Genomic DNA, 17,275 nt, shown 5'->3' with positions numbered 1-17,275 from the left:
TATTAAGTTATTAGCGTAGTTAGTTAATTAACTAGAGTACTAGCGAGTTAGCCGACCTTAGCGTAAACCTTAAACCTTAAATTTTTTTAAAAATTAAAAATACGCTAAATTTACTAATATATCTATATATAAAAATTACTTAATTAGGAAATATAATAGTAGCTATAAGTTCTCATAGAATATAGAATAAGCGCTGAGTAGCCCTAGGTTCTCATAGAATATAGAATAAGCGCTGAGTAGCCCTGGGCTCCCTGGGCTCCCATAGCAAATTGAGTTGCGCTGGGCTACGGTCCAAAACACCGATGTATAGGACCTATCTAACAAGGACGTTAAGCTAAAGAAAAGAGAGAAAGAAGTCCTGCCGCTATCTAATAGGGAGATATAATCTCCTAGGGTGGGTCGCTCGGTATCCTAGGTAACTATTAGCGTCACGTAATATCGTCCGGCTGTATAACTGTACGGTCGAATCTAGGCATCGCTGGTTTAGTCTTAGCGTCGCTTACCAAGACATCCATTGATATTACGTGACATCGTTCGGCTGTACAACTGTACGGTCGAATCTAGACGTCGCTGGTTCTTACTAAGACACTCATGGGTTCAACCCATCACAGATATCGATAAATAAACCGTAATATCTAATTATGACCGATGCTTAATGACTCTATAGAATCGCCTCGAATAATAATAACGAGATCTCGTATTTAAGTAAAGCTAGGAGGGTATCCTTATGCCTCAAGGTTAAGTATCTACCCTATAAGTATTTACTCTTGCTTATTTAATAGTAGTTGCTGTGGTTCACGAGCTATTGCTCGTGAAAGGCCACCTCGTAGTCGACGGCCTAGAGTTATATAGTTGACGTCATTTACCGCCGCAGCAGCGCGAATACTAGTATATCGACGAGTTTGGTAGTCGGATATCGCTTGGAGCATTCTTATCTCTCGATTTGAGGCTATTTTATCGTACAAATAGGTGGATTGGTAGAGTAGTTGGATATGGAAGAGAAGGAGCAGTACTGGGACGCGCCAAAAAACGCGTGTCACATTACACGGGTGTCTCATTACATGGGTGGCCGACTTAGCGGCCGACATGACTGATCAAAGGAGGGCGGCCCATTGACGGATCACAGGCGAAACTGTCATTCGTCTCTTGCTCTATTTCAGTCAAAGGTCGTACGTCTCAGCTTCTCAACGAATGTCCTCAGATTCTATGTTAGCCATGCATTTCCTAGTATTTGGTGCTACCGGCAAGTCGTCAAAGCCTGCTGTTACGGGTAATCGAAAGCATTGATTAGGTACTGACTATGATCCGCAGGGGCTTGTGGATCGATTTTTATCGAAACTGCGCATAAGGAAGGCCATTCTATTGACCTCCTGGCTCGACCAAGCTCTGTCATTCCGCAGAAACTGCGATTGTGTTGTCGAAAAATAATACAAGGGCGTCTGGATGACCCGGAAATACTTCGCGAAGCAGCAGAATCTGGCGCTGATATCTTTGTCTCTTTTGCCGGTCCACATCATGGGCAGAAAGGAACGGTAAAGCTCTTCTTTCTTTCTTGCCTATGAGCCACTAATCCTTTCGAACAATATCACAGCCAATCACAGACTTCTATCGCCAATTTTTGCCTCTCCTAGGGACGCAGCACAGCAAGCGCGTCCTCATTCTCAGCACGCCCTCCTTCACGGCTCCCGAGGATAGACCATCCTGGAAATGGAACATAGGTTCGATTTTCATGAAGATTTTCAGCGGCGAACAGTATGAAGAGATGGTTCAGGCTGGAGTCTTTATTACGTCCTTGTCGTTACAAGATGTCAAGTGGGTACTGTACCGAGTGGGTCGGCTTACAGATGGCGCCGCACAACCAGTTGTAACAACCTTTTTGGGTAGTGGGAGGGATAACATGTCCATTAGTAGATCAAGTGTAGCCAGATGGGTTCTGACGGAAAGCCAACAAGCGAACTGGACGGGCAAGGCTCCTTACATTTGCAATTGATACACCAAATTATGAGCGCAACCGGAAGCGAAGTGATTGCCAGCTAGTCATCAAGGGTCTCGCTGGTGCGCGATGACGCATATCCGGCGTGATATACAACAGAGATTGTTGAATCAATTGCTAGAGCGAATCTATGAAATTAAGCTGGTGGCAGAGACAAGAAGCCGCAAGCGAGATGTGCTGAAGGCTGGCAATGTTTAGCACTGGGGGTCACATTGGCGCCAAGACTCTGCTAGCGCGTACTAACCCAAACAGCGTAACGTAATAACGAGTGGATCCTGAAATTCGCTAGTAGTCAATATTCTCAATGAGCACTCACCACCAGGTCCAATACATTAGACTGTGAGGCATCTGGAAATGCCTCATACCTGGAAAAGGGCTTCATAGAGATTATTTACCTAGAGAATGTCTATATAGACTATAACAGTCACGGTAGAAAAGCAAGGGACAGAAATCCTAATCATCATCTTTGTCGACTCGCGTGGTTGCCAAGTTGTATCCGACAGCTCACCAGGGCTTGAATGTACCAAAGGGTATAGAAATCATCTCTAATTTTCTCTATTTTTTGCTGTCTGTTCTATTTTCTATGTATAATGAGTGATGATATGGTCCGGAGTGGTCTATGAAGCATTATTTAGAGCCCACTTGAACCCCTTCCCTGAGTGAAATACCTTTGTAGGGCTGAAATTTAGTGCATATTCCAAGACCGCTGTGTCATAAGATTGCTAGAGTGGAGTATTTATCGTAGTAGCGTAGTGCGGCGAATCATTGACTTCTAGGCTTCGAAGATGACGAAGCTGGTCACGTGGTACTACTAGCCCAATATGGTTAACGCAGCACTGTCCGGGGTCCAAAACACTTCTTGCGAATCCGTGACGTTGACTTTGTCACATAAAAACAGTTTTACTTAATACAGTTCTCGTGATGAGTACACTGCGCAAGGCGTCTTCTTACAAAACTCATCCACCTATTCGAACATGCGTTCAATGTCGACAGAGAAAGAAGAAATGTGATAAAATTCGGCCTGTTTGTGGCCGATGTGTAAGGTATGCGTACCTAATTAACTGCTACGGATCATATTCTGAAATAACATAGGGGTAAACTGCCCTGCGATTGGGCTCGAGGAGCCAGATTTACAGATGATGAGAGCAGTGCTCCACTTAGAAGTATCCTACAGCGCCTTGACAACCTCGAGGACCGTGTTTTTGCGGACGAGGATTCCCCAGTGTCTGGTACAACCCCTACTGAGGCTCAACCCCAAGCGAAGTCTAGGGAAACATCTCCATTTCGGCGTGATAAAAGTGTGACCAAGAGCCGTCTAGCTGCTTTTCCTTCTAAACATTCTACAATGCAGCTCGGATGTGAGCCTCAAACCGAATCTCCATGGCCTTTATCAATGGGATTTCTTGACCCTTCATATTCTCAGTTCCTTCTTGGAATTACCCTTATGCGATTTCTGGAGGATGGCAGAACAAGTGCCGCTCAGGTAGCGCACAAATACCTCGCAACGGTCAATCAGTGGATGCCAGTGTTACCGGAAGTAAGAATTTCGATTGCTGTTGGAGAAGTCACCCGCTTGGATCCCTCACGAGACGCCTGTCTCCTCATAATGGCCATGTATCTTGTCATCTTATGTGTAACAAGTCATGATAAGAGTATTGCGAGTGCCGCAGACAGGACGTACATGGCTTGTAAATATCATTTTTATCAAAGTTGTTCTCAGGACAGCCTTTCGCTATACACCGTACAGGCAGGAGTCTTACTCGGGCTCTCCGAGCTTCTTCGATGCATGCCCCAGAAGAGTGCCATCACTACGGGCATTCTGGCTTCAATACTTGAAAATTCTGCAACACTCCAGCACCAAAAATTACCATCATCATGCAAGGATCACAGAATTGCGTTTCGGGCCTTGGCAGTTTTACTGCGGTACGTTGTTTGACATTCATGCAAGTGTGAGGGATTCATAATTGACCGATCAACAGATCCACACACGCGTATTCTTTCGTGACGAGCGGGAGGTTGCCACTTCAGGAGACGTTACATATTCAGCAACAAGCCCAGGTTTTTTGGCCCTCGGCGGCACCAGGCTCAACGAATGATAAGTCATCTATGTCGATCCAGTACGGAGAAACCGGTGAGATATTTGAGGCCGAGTTCCAAGCCAGCAATCAACTCGGACAGGTCCTGGACCTGGTGCGCGCAGTGCAAGCATCAATAGTATCCGTATCGGCTCTAGGACCAAGGACGGAGAAGGAAGTATTCGGCCTTCAACGGAGCTTACTCGTTTTGCTGGACAACGGTCCCTGGAATGGGGCACTTGCGATGCTCTCAGGTAATCCCCTGGCATATATCATGCCCTATGCCTGAAGCTAATTATTTTGTATCCAGTGCTTCTCTAATATTGTACTCGTCATGTCTAGAGCATGCTCGAAAAATAAACGATCTTAGTGAGGAACTTTTTCACATATCGAAGCTGCAAGAGCTTTTGCAGAGCACCGAAAGAGTTGCATCGCGAATCCTAAATGCATTCGAGGGTGAAGGTATAACATCCGAGAGTTTGTCACCGTACTGGAGCATCTTGTGTTATCAAGTGATCACGGCATGGGAGCTGGTCAGGAGTACCAATACTGACACAACCACCTACTTGTCATCACTAAAACTTCTAAAATCAATGGGGCCCGATATATACTTAGCTAATCACTTGCTTCAGTCGCTGTCACAACCAAGGAGCTGCGATGACTAAACCCCCTAATGGCGAACGGCAATCCACTTCAGGCCACATGAATCTAGCAGTGGTCGAAATCATCCAAGGGAGTTCATGTCCTTGGCTCCAGCTCGATCAAATAAAATCCTTCAGGCGCTCAGGCCTCTCTTCATGCGAAGCGGCCTGATCATTACGGATGTTTTGGCTCGTTCTAGACTGTTTGCTATGCTAACAGTACAGCCATTTGATGCCATGCCGACCACGCAGCCTGGGCTACCGTAAGTTGCACTCATGATTCGTATTCAGCGACTTGAGCTCCTGCCTAAGATTGCCGGACCCTGCCATCATACTCATGCAGCAGTTGTGGAAAAGCCTCCTCTCAAGGCTTTCCTACATAGCCTGCGTTCCGTAGCTTGGCCATATAGAGATGCCATCACCGTTGTCATGCCGTACTCTTTGTCGGGTGTACGCTCCTACAGCCCACAGTTTGTCGACCCTGTCAAAGAGCGAAGAAGAAGGTTAATGGGAACTATTCGTACTTTGAGATAGGGACCTTCCCACTAGCCTGGCAACTACGAAGGTCGAATTCCTTCTGATAATTCTCAACCCAAAATCTGTCACCCGACAAGAATAGCATAACAGGTGGTTGTCGCCGTCAACTGAATCTTGCCTCACATCAAGACAAGGCTGGACTACTGTACGATATCCTCCGTTTCGATTAGCAGACCGATAACAACTCCAAAATCGGTGGCGGGGTTTGTGACATTCACTCGCGTTTATGCGCAGTGCTCAAACAAGTTCGGCGAACGGGAGATCGATACACAGTTTTGAAAATATCAACACTATTCTCTTTCTTGTTGCTCCTTCAGAGTATTATCAGCTTCTATTTGATTGTGAAACAATTAGACGTATGGAAGACGCTCTTTACCTCTCCAACAATATCTGCCACCCTCACTGGTTCATCAAGACCAGTATTTTGTTCTTAAATAAGATCAACTTCCTTTAGGAGAGACTGGCTATCAGTCCTATATAAGATTAATTCTCTAACTATGAAGGTAATATGAAATGGCCGCGATGACTTGCTCACCCAGTTGACTGTGACTCAAGAAGCGCAGACTATCCAGCGGCCTGCCACTACTTCCTCGATAGATCCATGTTACAGAATCAGAGGTGGAGGCTTTAGCGGATTGTTCAGGTTCATTTGATGCTGTAGCTCCTGCACAAGCGGTCATGATGATGGTGCAGCCATAAGAGTACACTTATATAGGGAAGTGTAAGTCAAATTACTCCACCCAATCCCAAACCATGCAAAGTGGATGATGTTTGAATCTCCTGCATTTTTCAAGCATGCTATCCCAATGGAATGGACAGTAATCTTACCGCAATCCAGCCCTGGCTGTTGGTGTCACCGTGTGGAGTACTCTCTACTTGCTTCGGCCAAAGGATAGCACTAGTTTTAATCGCTACGCGCCTGTGTACCATAGTGCAGGATGCCTTGCTGTTTTCAACTGCCCAGAATATGCTTTGGCATGTCATTGCGCCGCTGAATGTGGAGATCAGTTTTCTGCGTCCAGTATAAACCCATTTAATTCGGCAAATTGGCAAGCTTGCCAGAATTGCGGTCACACGCAGTCGCTACCAAGCCATGCGCACTGGTCCTGATGTTCAAAGATCTACAGTCGAACGCAGGTTGTGCCAGAACTTACCTCGAGAAGAATCTGCCATCCATGGAAGGGAAAGCACATGTTGCCCAGATACGCCTCGCTCTATCTAACTGATCTAGGAACTTCCGCGTTAACAAATGACGAGCGTACTTCCATGCCTCCTTCAGTCTCAACCCGCACCCGCCTCTGCGTGGGGACTTACATTCTCACTGAACTCGAGTCGTAATATACAGGTTTGGCGAGATCTACAAGCAATTACTAGTAAGCTCGATCAGGCTTCTGACCCAATTCCAAGCTCGAACGACTCCACCAAAGCGCTTCTAGCTAGACCTTGGTCCGCATGGAAACTCCTAAGCTACCACCTGATGTGGGTCTCTCAAGTGCCCTGAGCTTACCAGAATCACAACAACAGCCCGATCTTCGCGTCTGAGAGTTAGACAAATAGCCTACCCCAGAATTCCAAGGCATTATCTCTAACGAAGTCTCCGGCGCTTTTTCTGGGCTGTGATCCCAGATACTACGTAATCCTACAGAGGTGACATGCTACTATTGCGGAGAAGAAAGTGCTCCATACGATAGGAAGCAAGATGTGGCCACTACTGTCCAGCCAGCGTGACACTGGCATATCTTCCCACAGCTTAGCTACGGGCTAGCAATAATTCAGGCCTGCCAACGCGTCCGAAGATTAGTAAGAATCCAGCCTATCTTAAGCACTAAATTTGTAGTGGTGACTTTGGAGAAGATGGTTCTGCTGTCGGCTCGTCGGCTTTTGACTTGGATCGCCAGAGTGAGATTGGGACAGGAGCGAAGTAGCAGCCTGCTGGTATTGTCAACGCCATTGGTAGCCACTAAGTGTATTTTGCGGGACAGCAGAACATCCTTAGTGGATCTCCAAGAACAAATGTGAGGAGGATACGTCAAATGTTACAAGATGTTGATACGTAATTTTAGGTGATACACCAACAATCCGCTCCAAAGGAAGACGACGGAGGGGATAAGCAACATCTCTTGCGATTGCCACCCAACTGCCACTTTCAAGACGAAACTGTACGAGTTGGGCATCACAGAGAGATAATCGAGCGCCATAATTACAACATTGCAGCTCTCGAGGAAGAGGGGTAATCGAAGTTGAAGGGTGGACCTAATATTCCAACATACGCAAACGCCTCATAGGTCCAACGACAGCAGCTTCAGCCTGATTCGGAGTATTCGCTTTTGAGATATTGCGGCGAAGCAAAATCAGAAATTACGCTTATGAAACTCCTGGCGGAGAATGTTGGAAACCATATGGGCAGTTCAACGCAGTAGTCGAAAGTGAGGTAGGTACCAACAACCGCAACGACGGATGGTCAGTTGAAGTGATATCTATACTGCATCCTGCTTTCGAAGTCCTCCCTCTCAGCGTTGATTGATGACTCTGTAATAGCAAGAACGGTTCGCTGCTCACGTAATCTGGCGTTTTATGGCTGCCACCATCAAAACCAGACGAACGGTTGAAGGTCAAAAAATTGTCTCACTGATCGAGGGAACCCTTGATAGATTGCTGTTGATCAGTAGAGCACGTGGTGAGGCTCTAGCCGAACGGGCCAATAAAGGGGACCGGATGTTGTTTACAACAGTCAAGCTTCTGAAGCTCCAGATGACGGTTGAACGTGTTTTACATACGGATTCAATCAAATGGGGAACTTCCCGATGGGATTACATTCAGGGTCGCGTACCTAGGCATTCGTCCGTCGTAAGGAGATTCTGGTTGTAACTTGCGACGACTCTTCGCTTCAGAGACCTGTAGACTGCCCTTGTTCTGTTAAAGGGGGAATGCAAGATATTGGCAGCTAAAACCTGAAGGTGCAGCGCCAGATTTTGAACTTCCCGTACTTCCGGGTGGAGTACCTCGCTTACTGGTAACATCCCAAACTCCAGGTTTCGCTTCGGCGAAGTACGCCGTATCGAGCTCGCTAGAAAAAGGGGCCCTTCGTTCCTAATTATATGGTGACCCTCCAGATGAGGTATAAGCAATGAAAGGACTTGCTACCCAGCCGTGCATCTAGCTTATTTCCAAAGGGTGCTTTAGCTGGATATACTTGGTGATCTGCTATTAACATCACGGCCTTTCAGCAGAAGAAACGATAAGCTGTCTCAAAGCGGTAGGTTTCTGTACGACTGGTATCGCTAAGGACCAGGAACAAGGAAAATCCCTTTGCTCCGGGCCCCGGGGTTCACGCATTAAGCCAGACCAGAATTGCGGGCAACACGGGTTGGCAGGGGTTTTCGTTTCCTCCACATCTTGTCAGCAGTTCACAAAGTGGATCTGGAGGACAACCTCGTGTCTGGCTGAAAGGCGATTGATTTTCTTCGGCTCGCTTGGCACGCTTGAAGTTTTACAACTCGAAAGCAAATCGACATATGACTGAATTCTTATCATTCCAACATGCTTCAGTCAATGTTCCATGAGATACTGTATAGGCAGGATGTTGACTCTTGCTGTATGGAATGCCTTGCCGTTGACAGCTTGGGAAACACTGGCCAAACCCAATCTCTTTGGTGCTTGTCCGATTCTCAGTCAGAAATCTTTAGGTGAAGATTCCTGGCCGTGTCTCGAGGCGAAGCCTCAGCAAGAGAGTGCTTTGTCATTCTTCCTGAGGCATTCCTTCCAGGCCACGTGCAGCCTGGTTCCCCGTTAGTTCGACCACACTAAAGGAGTTTCCACATGCCCGTCAGAGTCATGGGTCATGGGTATTCCCGCCGTCTGAGCCATGATGCTGGGTGCCACGGGCCAGCAAAAGCGCCACATGCGCGCTATGATGTTCAGGCACGGCCTTGTTGATGCCAACCGTTCTGGACCATTCGAAATACTTTGTGCAAGCCACGCCAGTAGATTGAAGAATATCGAGCCATCACTCTAGTCGGCGCCACAAGCTTCTGCCAATGTCGCGCCAGTCCCAGGAACCCGATACGATGCTAGTCCATGCGCATAATGTGTTCGCCTAGGTGGACAGAAGGATGATCGTCCAAATATGGAGACATCCTTATGCCCATTTCCTCCAAATGCGAGCACTATTTGCAATGCTGGGCTTGGTTTTGGTACGTCTAGGGACTTCTCACAGCGCCTACCTTGCTTCAAGGTGCACGCTCGTATTCTGGCGGAGAACTTTGTGCATGGATTTCCACGGCATCCTCTTTCTCCAGGGAATCAAGTGGGCGGCCCCTGAGTATTGCTGGGAGGCCTAATTCATCTTGGTATCAATCGACATTCTTTTCGCCACAGCGTACGAATCAAAGAGACAAACTCAAATGCCCTCGAATCTGTGACCCTCTCCCGGAAGGACTGGACCGACTCCCGTCAGGCTGGCCCATAAATACTGCACTTTGGCCAGCTTCTACAGCCTTGGTAAGGTAGGGTTTCAACAGGGAGTCAGGGAGTATCCCCTCAACACTTATCGATATTGGACATCCGCATGCCTCGTCCCGAATTCTTCATTCCTTACTAATATTGTTGCGTCTTTTGCCGTTTAGATCATATACCATTTGTTCTTTCTCTACCGCATCGTGCTACAAGCTCAGCATCATTTCTTATGCACCATGGGCTCTCTCTTTTTGTCGTCAAACTATACCCCAGAGGCCGTTTCTCCTACTGATATTCGCGTGGCCAGTCTAGCGTGGGGATTCACACTGGGATTCAGCTTCCTGACCTCGGTGAAGGCTGGGCGGCAGACTGCTACGATCTGGCGTCGAGCCCATCGGGTCACGACATATGTCGCGCTCATATGGGGAGAGATGCTAGTTTCGACTATCTTCGGGTTCATATGCTGGTTTTACATAGACCACTTCTTCAATCCTAGGTTTGCTGGGACCGAACTGTGGAACCACCAATCGCTAATGCGTTTTCAGTTTCGCTTTCTTTTTCTCAATCCGTACGTTACTTTCTGGTCTTCAAGCAATACAATGGTTAGTTCTGAGCTAACTTCGGTCCTGCTTCGCAGTAACGTTATGGGCATTACAAGTAAGAATCCTCTCCCATCGCCAATCTCGAGTACCAGTACTGATATTCGGTGACTCACCAGGTACAGTTTCTTCTTCAGATCATTATAAACCGGATCAACCTCCTGATTACCAATAAACGAAAAGTCGCGTATATCAAATGGGGCACTGCAGGATTGATTACTGCCATCAACATCTCAGTTTATTGCATTTGGATTCCTGCTCGCCTGCAGGTCAGTGAGCGATATATTCACATTAACGAAGTCTGGGACCGTTGCGAGAAGGGGATTTACTTGATCGTCGATGCCGCGTTGAATATGTATTTCCTGTATCTTGTGAAGAACAAATTGATGGCACGTGGCATGTCCAAGTACAAGCCATTGTTCAGATTCAACGCCGCCATTGTTATTGTCTCATTGAGCATGGATGTAAGTCGACTGCCACCTGTCCTTTAGCGTACACCATGAGACGAGCTGACCCAATTCAGGTTCTTATCATTGCCATGATGAGCATGAAGAACACTTTCGTGTACGTCGATCATGAAAACTGATATTTATTGGTGTTTATCCTGACTGTTCCTTTTCTAGTTATATGCAGTTTCACCCCATCGCCTATGTAAGTTCTGTTCAGTAGTTCCTGCCGCTGTCCACGATGTCTATCTTTTGGTCAATGTTCTTTGGATCCCCTTGGTTTGCAGCAGAACATCACACTTGAGGGATTCGCACTGCATCATCTCGTTGGCCCCCCTCAGTGCCTAGGGCTGAGTTGTTGATACAAATCCCCTCCAGGATAATAAAGCTGACTTTGCTGGGCTCTAGATCGTCAAACTTAATATCGAAATGAGCATGGCTGAGCTCATCACGAAAGTCGCTCAGGCGCCCAATCATGCGGGACCAGGCAGCAGTAGCGGGCCACACACATCCAGCGCCGATCCCAACTCGACTGGAGTCAGCAGGTCTTGGTATCACAAAGGCGGAAAGGACGACAAGCGGCACTCCAGCCGAGGGCGAAATGCCCAGGATGGTGCGATAGACACCATTACGGTGACGACAGACCGCCGAATGGATGGCGTTACAAGTCCAGACCCAGTCAAGAACTACTCAGCCTGGATCTCGGTCGGCGACCACGCCGCTCGCGACGTCGAATCTCAACGTCGATACCAACGCAGTCACGCGCATTTTGAGGATGAGGAAGACGAACTCGATGACGGCCAAAGAGAAACTCATGAGATGGGTTTTATTGACTTCGTCAAGGGCGGCGGACGAAGGGTGGACGAAAATGTCATTGTCAAAGCCATGGAGACGATAGTCACGACCAAGGGTGTCGATGGCAGTGGAAGTGTCACCCCTTCCACCAACACTGCCATGGGTGATGTCAGTCGCGGTACGAGTGAGACCGGGTCCACCAACGAATTGAAGCCATCAAGATGAAATGAAGCTCAAGCTTGTGGGTTGCTTGACCTTGGCGGCCCGGTGATTTGAAGCATCGAGGGATTATGTTTGATGTTCCGTCGAGCGGCAAAGCCTGTTTTCACAACTACGCAAAAGGTGTAAAATGTACCGGGATTTCTTTTTGTTACCAGGGGAAGTAATAAGCATTGTGAAAAGATACCATTGCAGCAGATCATTTTCAGCCCGACAGATCCTCTGCTTCGACAGCTATCTACGGGTACTGGTACAACAAAATACGGACAGATACAGAATTCTAGGGTAGGGTTGCCAGCTTCTACAGTATTGATACAACCAAGATGTAAATAATAGACCGATAGATTAGTCCACTAACACACAGTACAACCTGCATTTGCATTGGGCACTGGAGGGGCCTAGATCATGTCGCACTTGAGAAATAATACCCACAGCATCGAGGACTGATATGCGTTCAATGCAGGGATTCCAGTCAGCATCTTGCTATACAGGACGACGGGGCGGAGCCTAAAAACCCCGTTCCAAATGCCAATCTCACAGCCTTAGTCTGAGATTGCGGATTAGAATCCCCCAAAGTATTGGAGGTATGATGAAATCAATCGTCCTCGCTGCCTTCGTCTCCATCGTCCTCTGTCGACCCTCTCCCTGAAAAGAAGTCTAGAACATTCTCCACACGCCACAGCAATAGTTCCAAATAGCCAAGCGAATTGTCAAACTAGGGATTGCTCCAATCGCCGCTGCGATGGTAATGTCTTCTCCTCATAGTCCTAGCAACTTCTATCCATGGTGATCAAGACATTTGCACCAAGGGTTATTTGTTTCGGCGACGGGCCGCGCTATCGTTCCGAGCCAGTGAGGGAGGTGCTGAGCACGGTGCTGCCGTCTCAGTGTCCGTCTCGATTGCATCGAGCATCATCAGCCTCGGCCGATGTGGGTCGAAACGATGTGGCAACGCGTATCGACCAGTCCCCGGAGATCGAGAATATCGCTGCTGCTGAGTATTGGAGTGATCTGTGGGATTATTGATTGTGATTATGTCTGTTGTTAGTCTGGTATATCTTGGACCAGGTGCTGTGTATAAGCGGTGGTTTGCTTGTTGTGATTCTTTTCAATTTCCTTTATAGATAGGCACACGTGTCGAAATCTTGGAAGCACTGCGAATGACTGAATCATGAATTCGGGAATGGGAAGAAAAGAGAGCATTGAAGACATATGCAATCGGGATTGAACCATGCATTCGCCGTCTCTCCATGCTATATCCGGCATCATCTCGAGATGCGCGTGCGACCCTGACTGGCCATAGCCAAAAAAAAAATCCACCTCTCCATTAGTACACCATAAATCAATGTTCTATGCAACTCCTTACGCCAAAGCTCTCGTTGGAAGAACACAACCGCAATGAGCATCCATCCGTCAGTTAAGATGAATCGTCAAACCCCGCTGCCAAATCTTGAAGGAGGAATATGCATGCATGCAAAACCATGGCATCATTACTCGCATGAAAGTGCCGTCCAAATTTCATATGCCATCATCGTCCGCCTTTTCAACCACAACCATTTACGCCGCAACAATGCAAATTCTTAAACCGAACAGGAAGCCGAAAATCATGACCGCGCCAGGGCATCTAATCTCTTCATAATCTCATTGACTTCGTTGATCAAACCCTTTCTGAGCGCTCGGGCATCCCCATTTCCTTCCAAATCAATCGCATCCGCCTTGAGTGTAATATGTTGCATGACGCTTTCGCTCAATCTACGATGCTCTTTGGCCCTTGTTGCAGCATCTGAGGGAGGAGAGTTGATGAACTTTTTACATAGAGGTAGCCACTGCATATGGAACGTATTGGATAATGCTTGCAATTTGCCAAGAGGGCTATGAGGATCGGCTGGAGGAAAAATAGGTGTTTGAGGTGGCGCTGGCGCTGGCGGTGATGTGGGTGCCGGGCGCGGAGATGTTCCTCTTGTGCGTGAAGGTTCTCGGCGATAGTATCGTTCGTCAAGTTCAGGCTGAAAAGTTGAGCGAGATTGTCGCTCCGAAGTTATGGGAGACGGGGCATGGTCATTTGGACTGAGAAATGCCGAATCTGCGGCGGGTCGGTAATCACTCTGTCGTGGGAGTTGCTCATCGCTTCGATGTCGAACAGACGAAAGGGCGCGGGGCCGTCGGCGGACGTTGCTGACTGATGATTCTGTATCTTCTCCACTGGATGAATGGCTATCCCTGTCGCTGTAGTCCAGCATACTCTCTGTTTTGATGGCGGCAACTTCGCTATTTTGCTTCATATTGTATTTCCTCAGGGGCCATTTGTCGTGTTTCAGGTCGCGCTTCTTATACACCAGCCTGACTCTTCTTGGATCGGTTTGCAGATAGTTCGCAACCGATTGTCGTAGCTGACCAACATATGCAGTTTCTTCGCTGATTGAGTAAGGGGGAAATTCGACGGGGATGATGGAGGCCATATATCGAATCAGGATAACATCAGGCGCTTCGGGGTCTTCCAGATTGGAGTGAAGTCTGGCTACCGAGGGGCGATGTGGATCTTGCAAGATGCCTTGGTCAGCATCGATGTATTCAAAGTGGCCAGACAGGTTGCGCGGGTACGAATCGACGATGTTACTGGTATAAGGCGACCCCCCACCTCTGCCACCATGGGCGACATAGCCATAGGCACTCATGAGGGAGCGGCAGAGAAGGAAGAGAAGCGAGAGGAGAAGAGCGGCAACAGTAGTATAGGAAGCGGTTGAGTAAGTGGTTAATGCTGAATGGATGTTGCTGTGGAATTGAGCAGGGACGAGCGGCAGGATTTGTTCACTGAGGCTGTGAAGATGGTATTGGATCGAGGATGACCAAGTCTGCAGACTTGGGGAAGCCACGGTGAAGGGAGTTGACCAGAAGAGGTGAGGCGGTGGGCAGAGTTCAATGTCTGTCGGATTGATTGTGTCTCTTTGTGGTGCGAGGAAGAAGACGAGGAAGGTGGTTGAAGGAGCAATGCAGAGAAAAAAAGTTGCCAGGAAATAGAGGATCCGCGTCGATGTAGTTGGTGGAGTAAAGATGGGTGGATCGACGGCCAGCAGGACCAGTTAGTCGTGGTAGAGCTGGAGAGGGCGAGTCAGGCTGTTAAGGCTGGGCTCGGTAGGAAGGCGGTGGAGAAAAGAAGGGTGGATGGATGATGGATGAGCGGTATAGATAGGCGGAATGTCAGAGAAGTGCACAGTTGATGGTAGTTTGAAGGATGGATGACTGGACAGATGGGTGGGAATTGGTGATGCGGCGAGACGCTGAATTCCGAACAGGAGACCGTTTTACTCCCAGACTCGGCAAATCCGGGCGTAGAAGGTTGAGCCTTGACTGCTTGGGGGCGGGCCCCGACTCTGGCACGAGGCACGAGGTACACCAGGCGAGAATGACGCAGGTCGAGGAAGTGATTGGAAGTAATCGGGTTGGTAGGCGAGGGTTGTGAAGTTTTATCGTTGAAAGGGCACCGTGCCACTTGCCCATCTGAATTGTCAACAATAATGAATGTGAGTGAGAGGCTTTGAGTCTGCGATACTGCATGAAACCTCAGGCATCAGCGGTAGAATTCCTTTCTGTTTAGCGACAGCGTTTCAGCGTTCCAGGCATCTGTTTGGGCGGCTGAACTGGGCCAGGATCATTAATTCTTGTGGCCAGCGCAGCTGCGCCCGGTCGGAAGGAAAATCTTTTTGCCGGTGGCACGGAAGAACCCCGCTGTTAGCGGCGAGGTTGGTACGAGATACGCCGTAGGGAGGAGTGACGAATGCATTATTTATTGAGCCGGCGGTTCCAGACAGCACCAAGTGCTGAGGAAGGCATGTACGAGGATGTACCTGGTACCGAGTTGACCCTGAGCACGGAGTACCTTACATAATGACAGCAGGACAACTACAGCAAGCAGAATAGTACGTCCTCTGCCTAGGATGTGTGTGACAGATAGGACGTGACAGACATTGTCTGTCATTTATATTGGCGCCAAGAAGTCCGTCATTTATTCTAAAATCACAGCGTTTTGTCACTGACAGGTCCTACTTAAGTGTAGCCATGTGATGCATGAAGATATCTATACTCCGTATTACTCGTAAAGTGCTTTACTAGTAGATTTTAATACAGAATAACCTACGTAGCGCTAGCCTCTAGCATCTAGCGCTATATTAAGCCTGTAAAAGTGGCTAGTGTCATGACGTTCGTGAAAATGCTCTGTCCGTCATTTGTTGCCATTTGACTGTCATTCTACTAAAGTGACGGACAAACTCGAATCCCCAACTCTGGCAATCCTCCGTACAATAGTAAATAATATGCCTCGCATGACTGGAAAATGCCGCTTCTTTGTTGCGCTCTTTTCTCAGCCACCGCTGGCCAGCTTTGGTCAGCGGCCGCCCACTCATCCAACATCAGTCACCCACCACCGACTCACCCACCCACACCCTTAGCCGTGCGAGGTCTGACGCCCACGCTGAGGTAATTGTAGGATGGCGAGAAACGAGATTTCAACAGGACTCTCCTCACCATATGGCGTTCATTTCTTTCCGCTCATCTATCTTGATTTCCATCCTGTCAACGTGGCCGAACACTCCCTCCTCTCGTCCTCGTCCTCGTCCCCAGCCTCAGCCTCTGCGGTGATGTGATTGCGACTTCGTTGCACATCACCGCACATGCTGTGATCGCTGGTGTCTTCTACTGAGATCATCATGCCACAATGATCCTCGTCTCGCCTATTAGGCCATCGTCTGACCTGACACAGCATTAGTTCCCCGGATTCTACCTGCAGCCCCTCAATGCAGCCCTTTTCTCCTCTTTCTCTTCTCTCGCTTTCTCTCTTCTCTCTTCGCTCTTCGCTCTCCTCTCCCAACTGAACATGTGGCACGCACACTCCTACTTTCTTACATGGGGTTTCTGCTGATTGAACACTGGCCCCAGTCGTTCCCTTTGCCCTTCTTCGTCGGGGTTTGTTTAATTCCCCTCTTTCTACATGCCAGTCTTCCCTTGCCGGGAATGTAACCCTGCCACTAGACTCATCCCCATTTCTCGTTACTTCTTGATTCTTCCCGTCTTGTCTTGCTCGTCCTGTAGCCCGATCTCCCCCTGGTCAGCTGGTATGTCCATTTTGGAGTCAGCATTCCATCGTCTCCCTTCCAGCTACATCGTCCTGGGTACGCTGGCAACTATTCCCCACGATTTTCGAACTCAACCCCGGTCTAAGGGATCCCCTGGTACGAGGCAGTGATCCGCTTTCTGATCAGCTTGGGGAAAGATTTGGGAATTATCCGTAGAATGATGCTGAAATGCATCCGCACTGCTTTTGATTTGGTTAACATCCCACTCTCTCCCCACGTCCAGTCACGAGTTCCTTGACCTTAGGCCCCGGGTACCTGATTCTGGAACCGGTTTGACCGGGTTCTCGTGGGATGTCTGCGTCTTGGTGTGGGCTACCCAGTCTTATTTTGTCGCCTCGAATTTCGATCAAAACATTCAGTTTTGTGCCTACCTAGGTACACAGACT

At 48.3% G+C, this 17,275-nt stretch overlaps 4 protein-coding genes across 4 annotated transcripts; 3 read left to right on the top strand and 1 right to left on the bottom strand.

Annotated features, from left to right (window-relative positions):
- Positions 1–1,215: 1,215 nt before the first annotated feature.
- A1O9_06591 (uncharacterized protein) lies at positions 1,216–1,990 on the top strand (the record flags this gene model as incomplete). Its single annotated transcript, XM_013405801.1, has 3 exons — positions 1,216–1,270; positions 1,312–1,532; positions 1,592–1,990. The coding sequence occupies 3 exons, from the start codon at positions 1,216–1,218 to the stop codon at positions 1,988–1,990; spliced, it is 675 nt and encodes a 224-aa protein (XP_013261255.1).
- A 3,521-nt stretch (positions 1,991–5,511) lies between these two features.
- On the top strand, positions 5,512–5,691 carry A1O9_06590 (guanine nucleotide-binding protein subunit alpha, other; the record flags this gene model as incomplete). The annotated part of the gene is made up of 1 exon (XM_013405800.1): positions 5,512–5,691. A coding segment is annotated over one exon (180 nt), but the record flags the coding sequence as incomplete, so codon positions are not given.
- A 4,246-nt stretch (positions 5,692–9,937) lies between these two features.
- Positions 9,938–11,766, top strand: A1O9_06589 (uncharacterized protein; the record flags this gene model as incomplete). Its single annotated transcript, XM_013405799.1, has 7 exons — positions 9,938–10,197; positions 10,247–10,269; positions 10,339–10,358; positions 10,420–10,764; positions 10,824–10,864; positions 10,924–10,951; positions 11,155–11,766. The coding sequence occupies 7 exons, from the start codon at positions 9,938–9,940 to the stop codon at positions 11,764–11,766; spliced, it is 1,329 nt and encodes a 442-aa protein (XP_013261253.1).
- A 1,598-nt stretch (positions 11,767–13,364) lies between these two features.
- Positions 13,365–14,435, bottom strand: A1O9_06588 (uncharacterized protein; the record flags this gene model as incomplete). Its single annotated transcript, XM_013405798.1, has 1 exon — positions 13,365–14,435. One exon carries the CDS (start codon positions 14,433–14,435, stop codon positions 13,365–13,367), a length of 1,071 nt encoding a protein of 356 aa, XP_013261252.1.
- Between the last annotated feature and the right edge of the window lie 2,840 nt (positions 14,436–17,275).

The sequence above is a fragment of the Exophiala aquamarina genome (genome assembly GCF_000709125.1).
Source record: "Exophiala aquamarina CBS 119918 chromosome Unknown aczIA-supercont1.4, whole genome shotgun sequence".
NCBI lineage: Eukaryota > Fungi > Ascomycota > Eurotiomycetes > Chaetothyriales > Herpotrichiellaceae > Exophiala > Exophiala aquamarina.
This window is presented reverse-complemented; position numbering and strand designations above follow the sequence as displayed.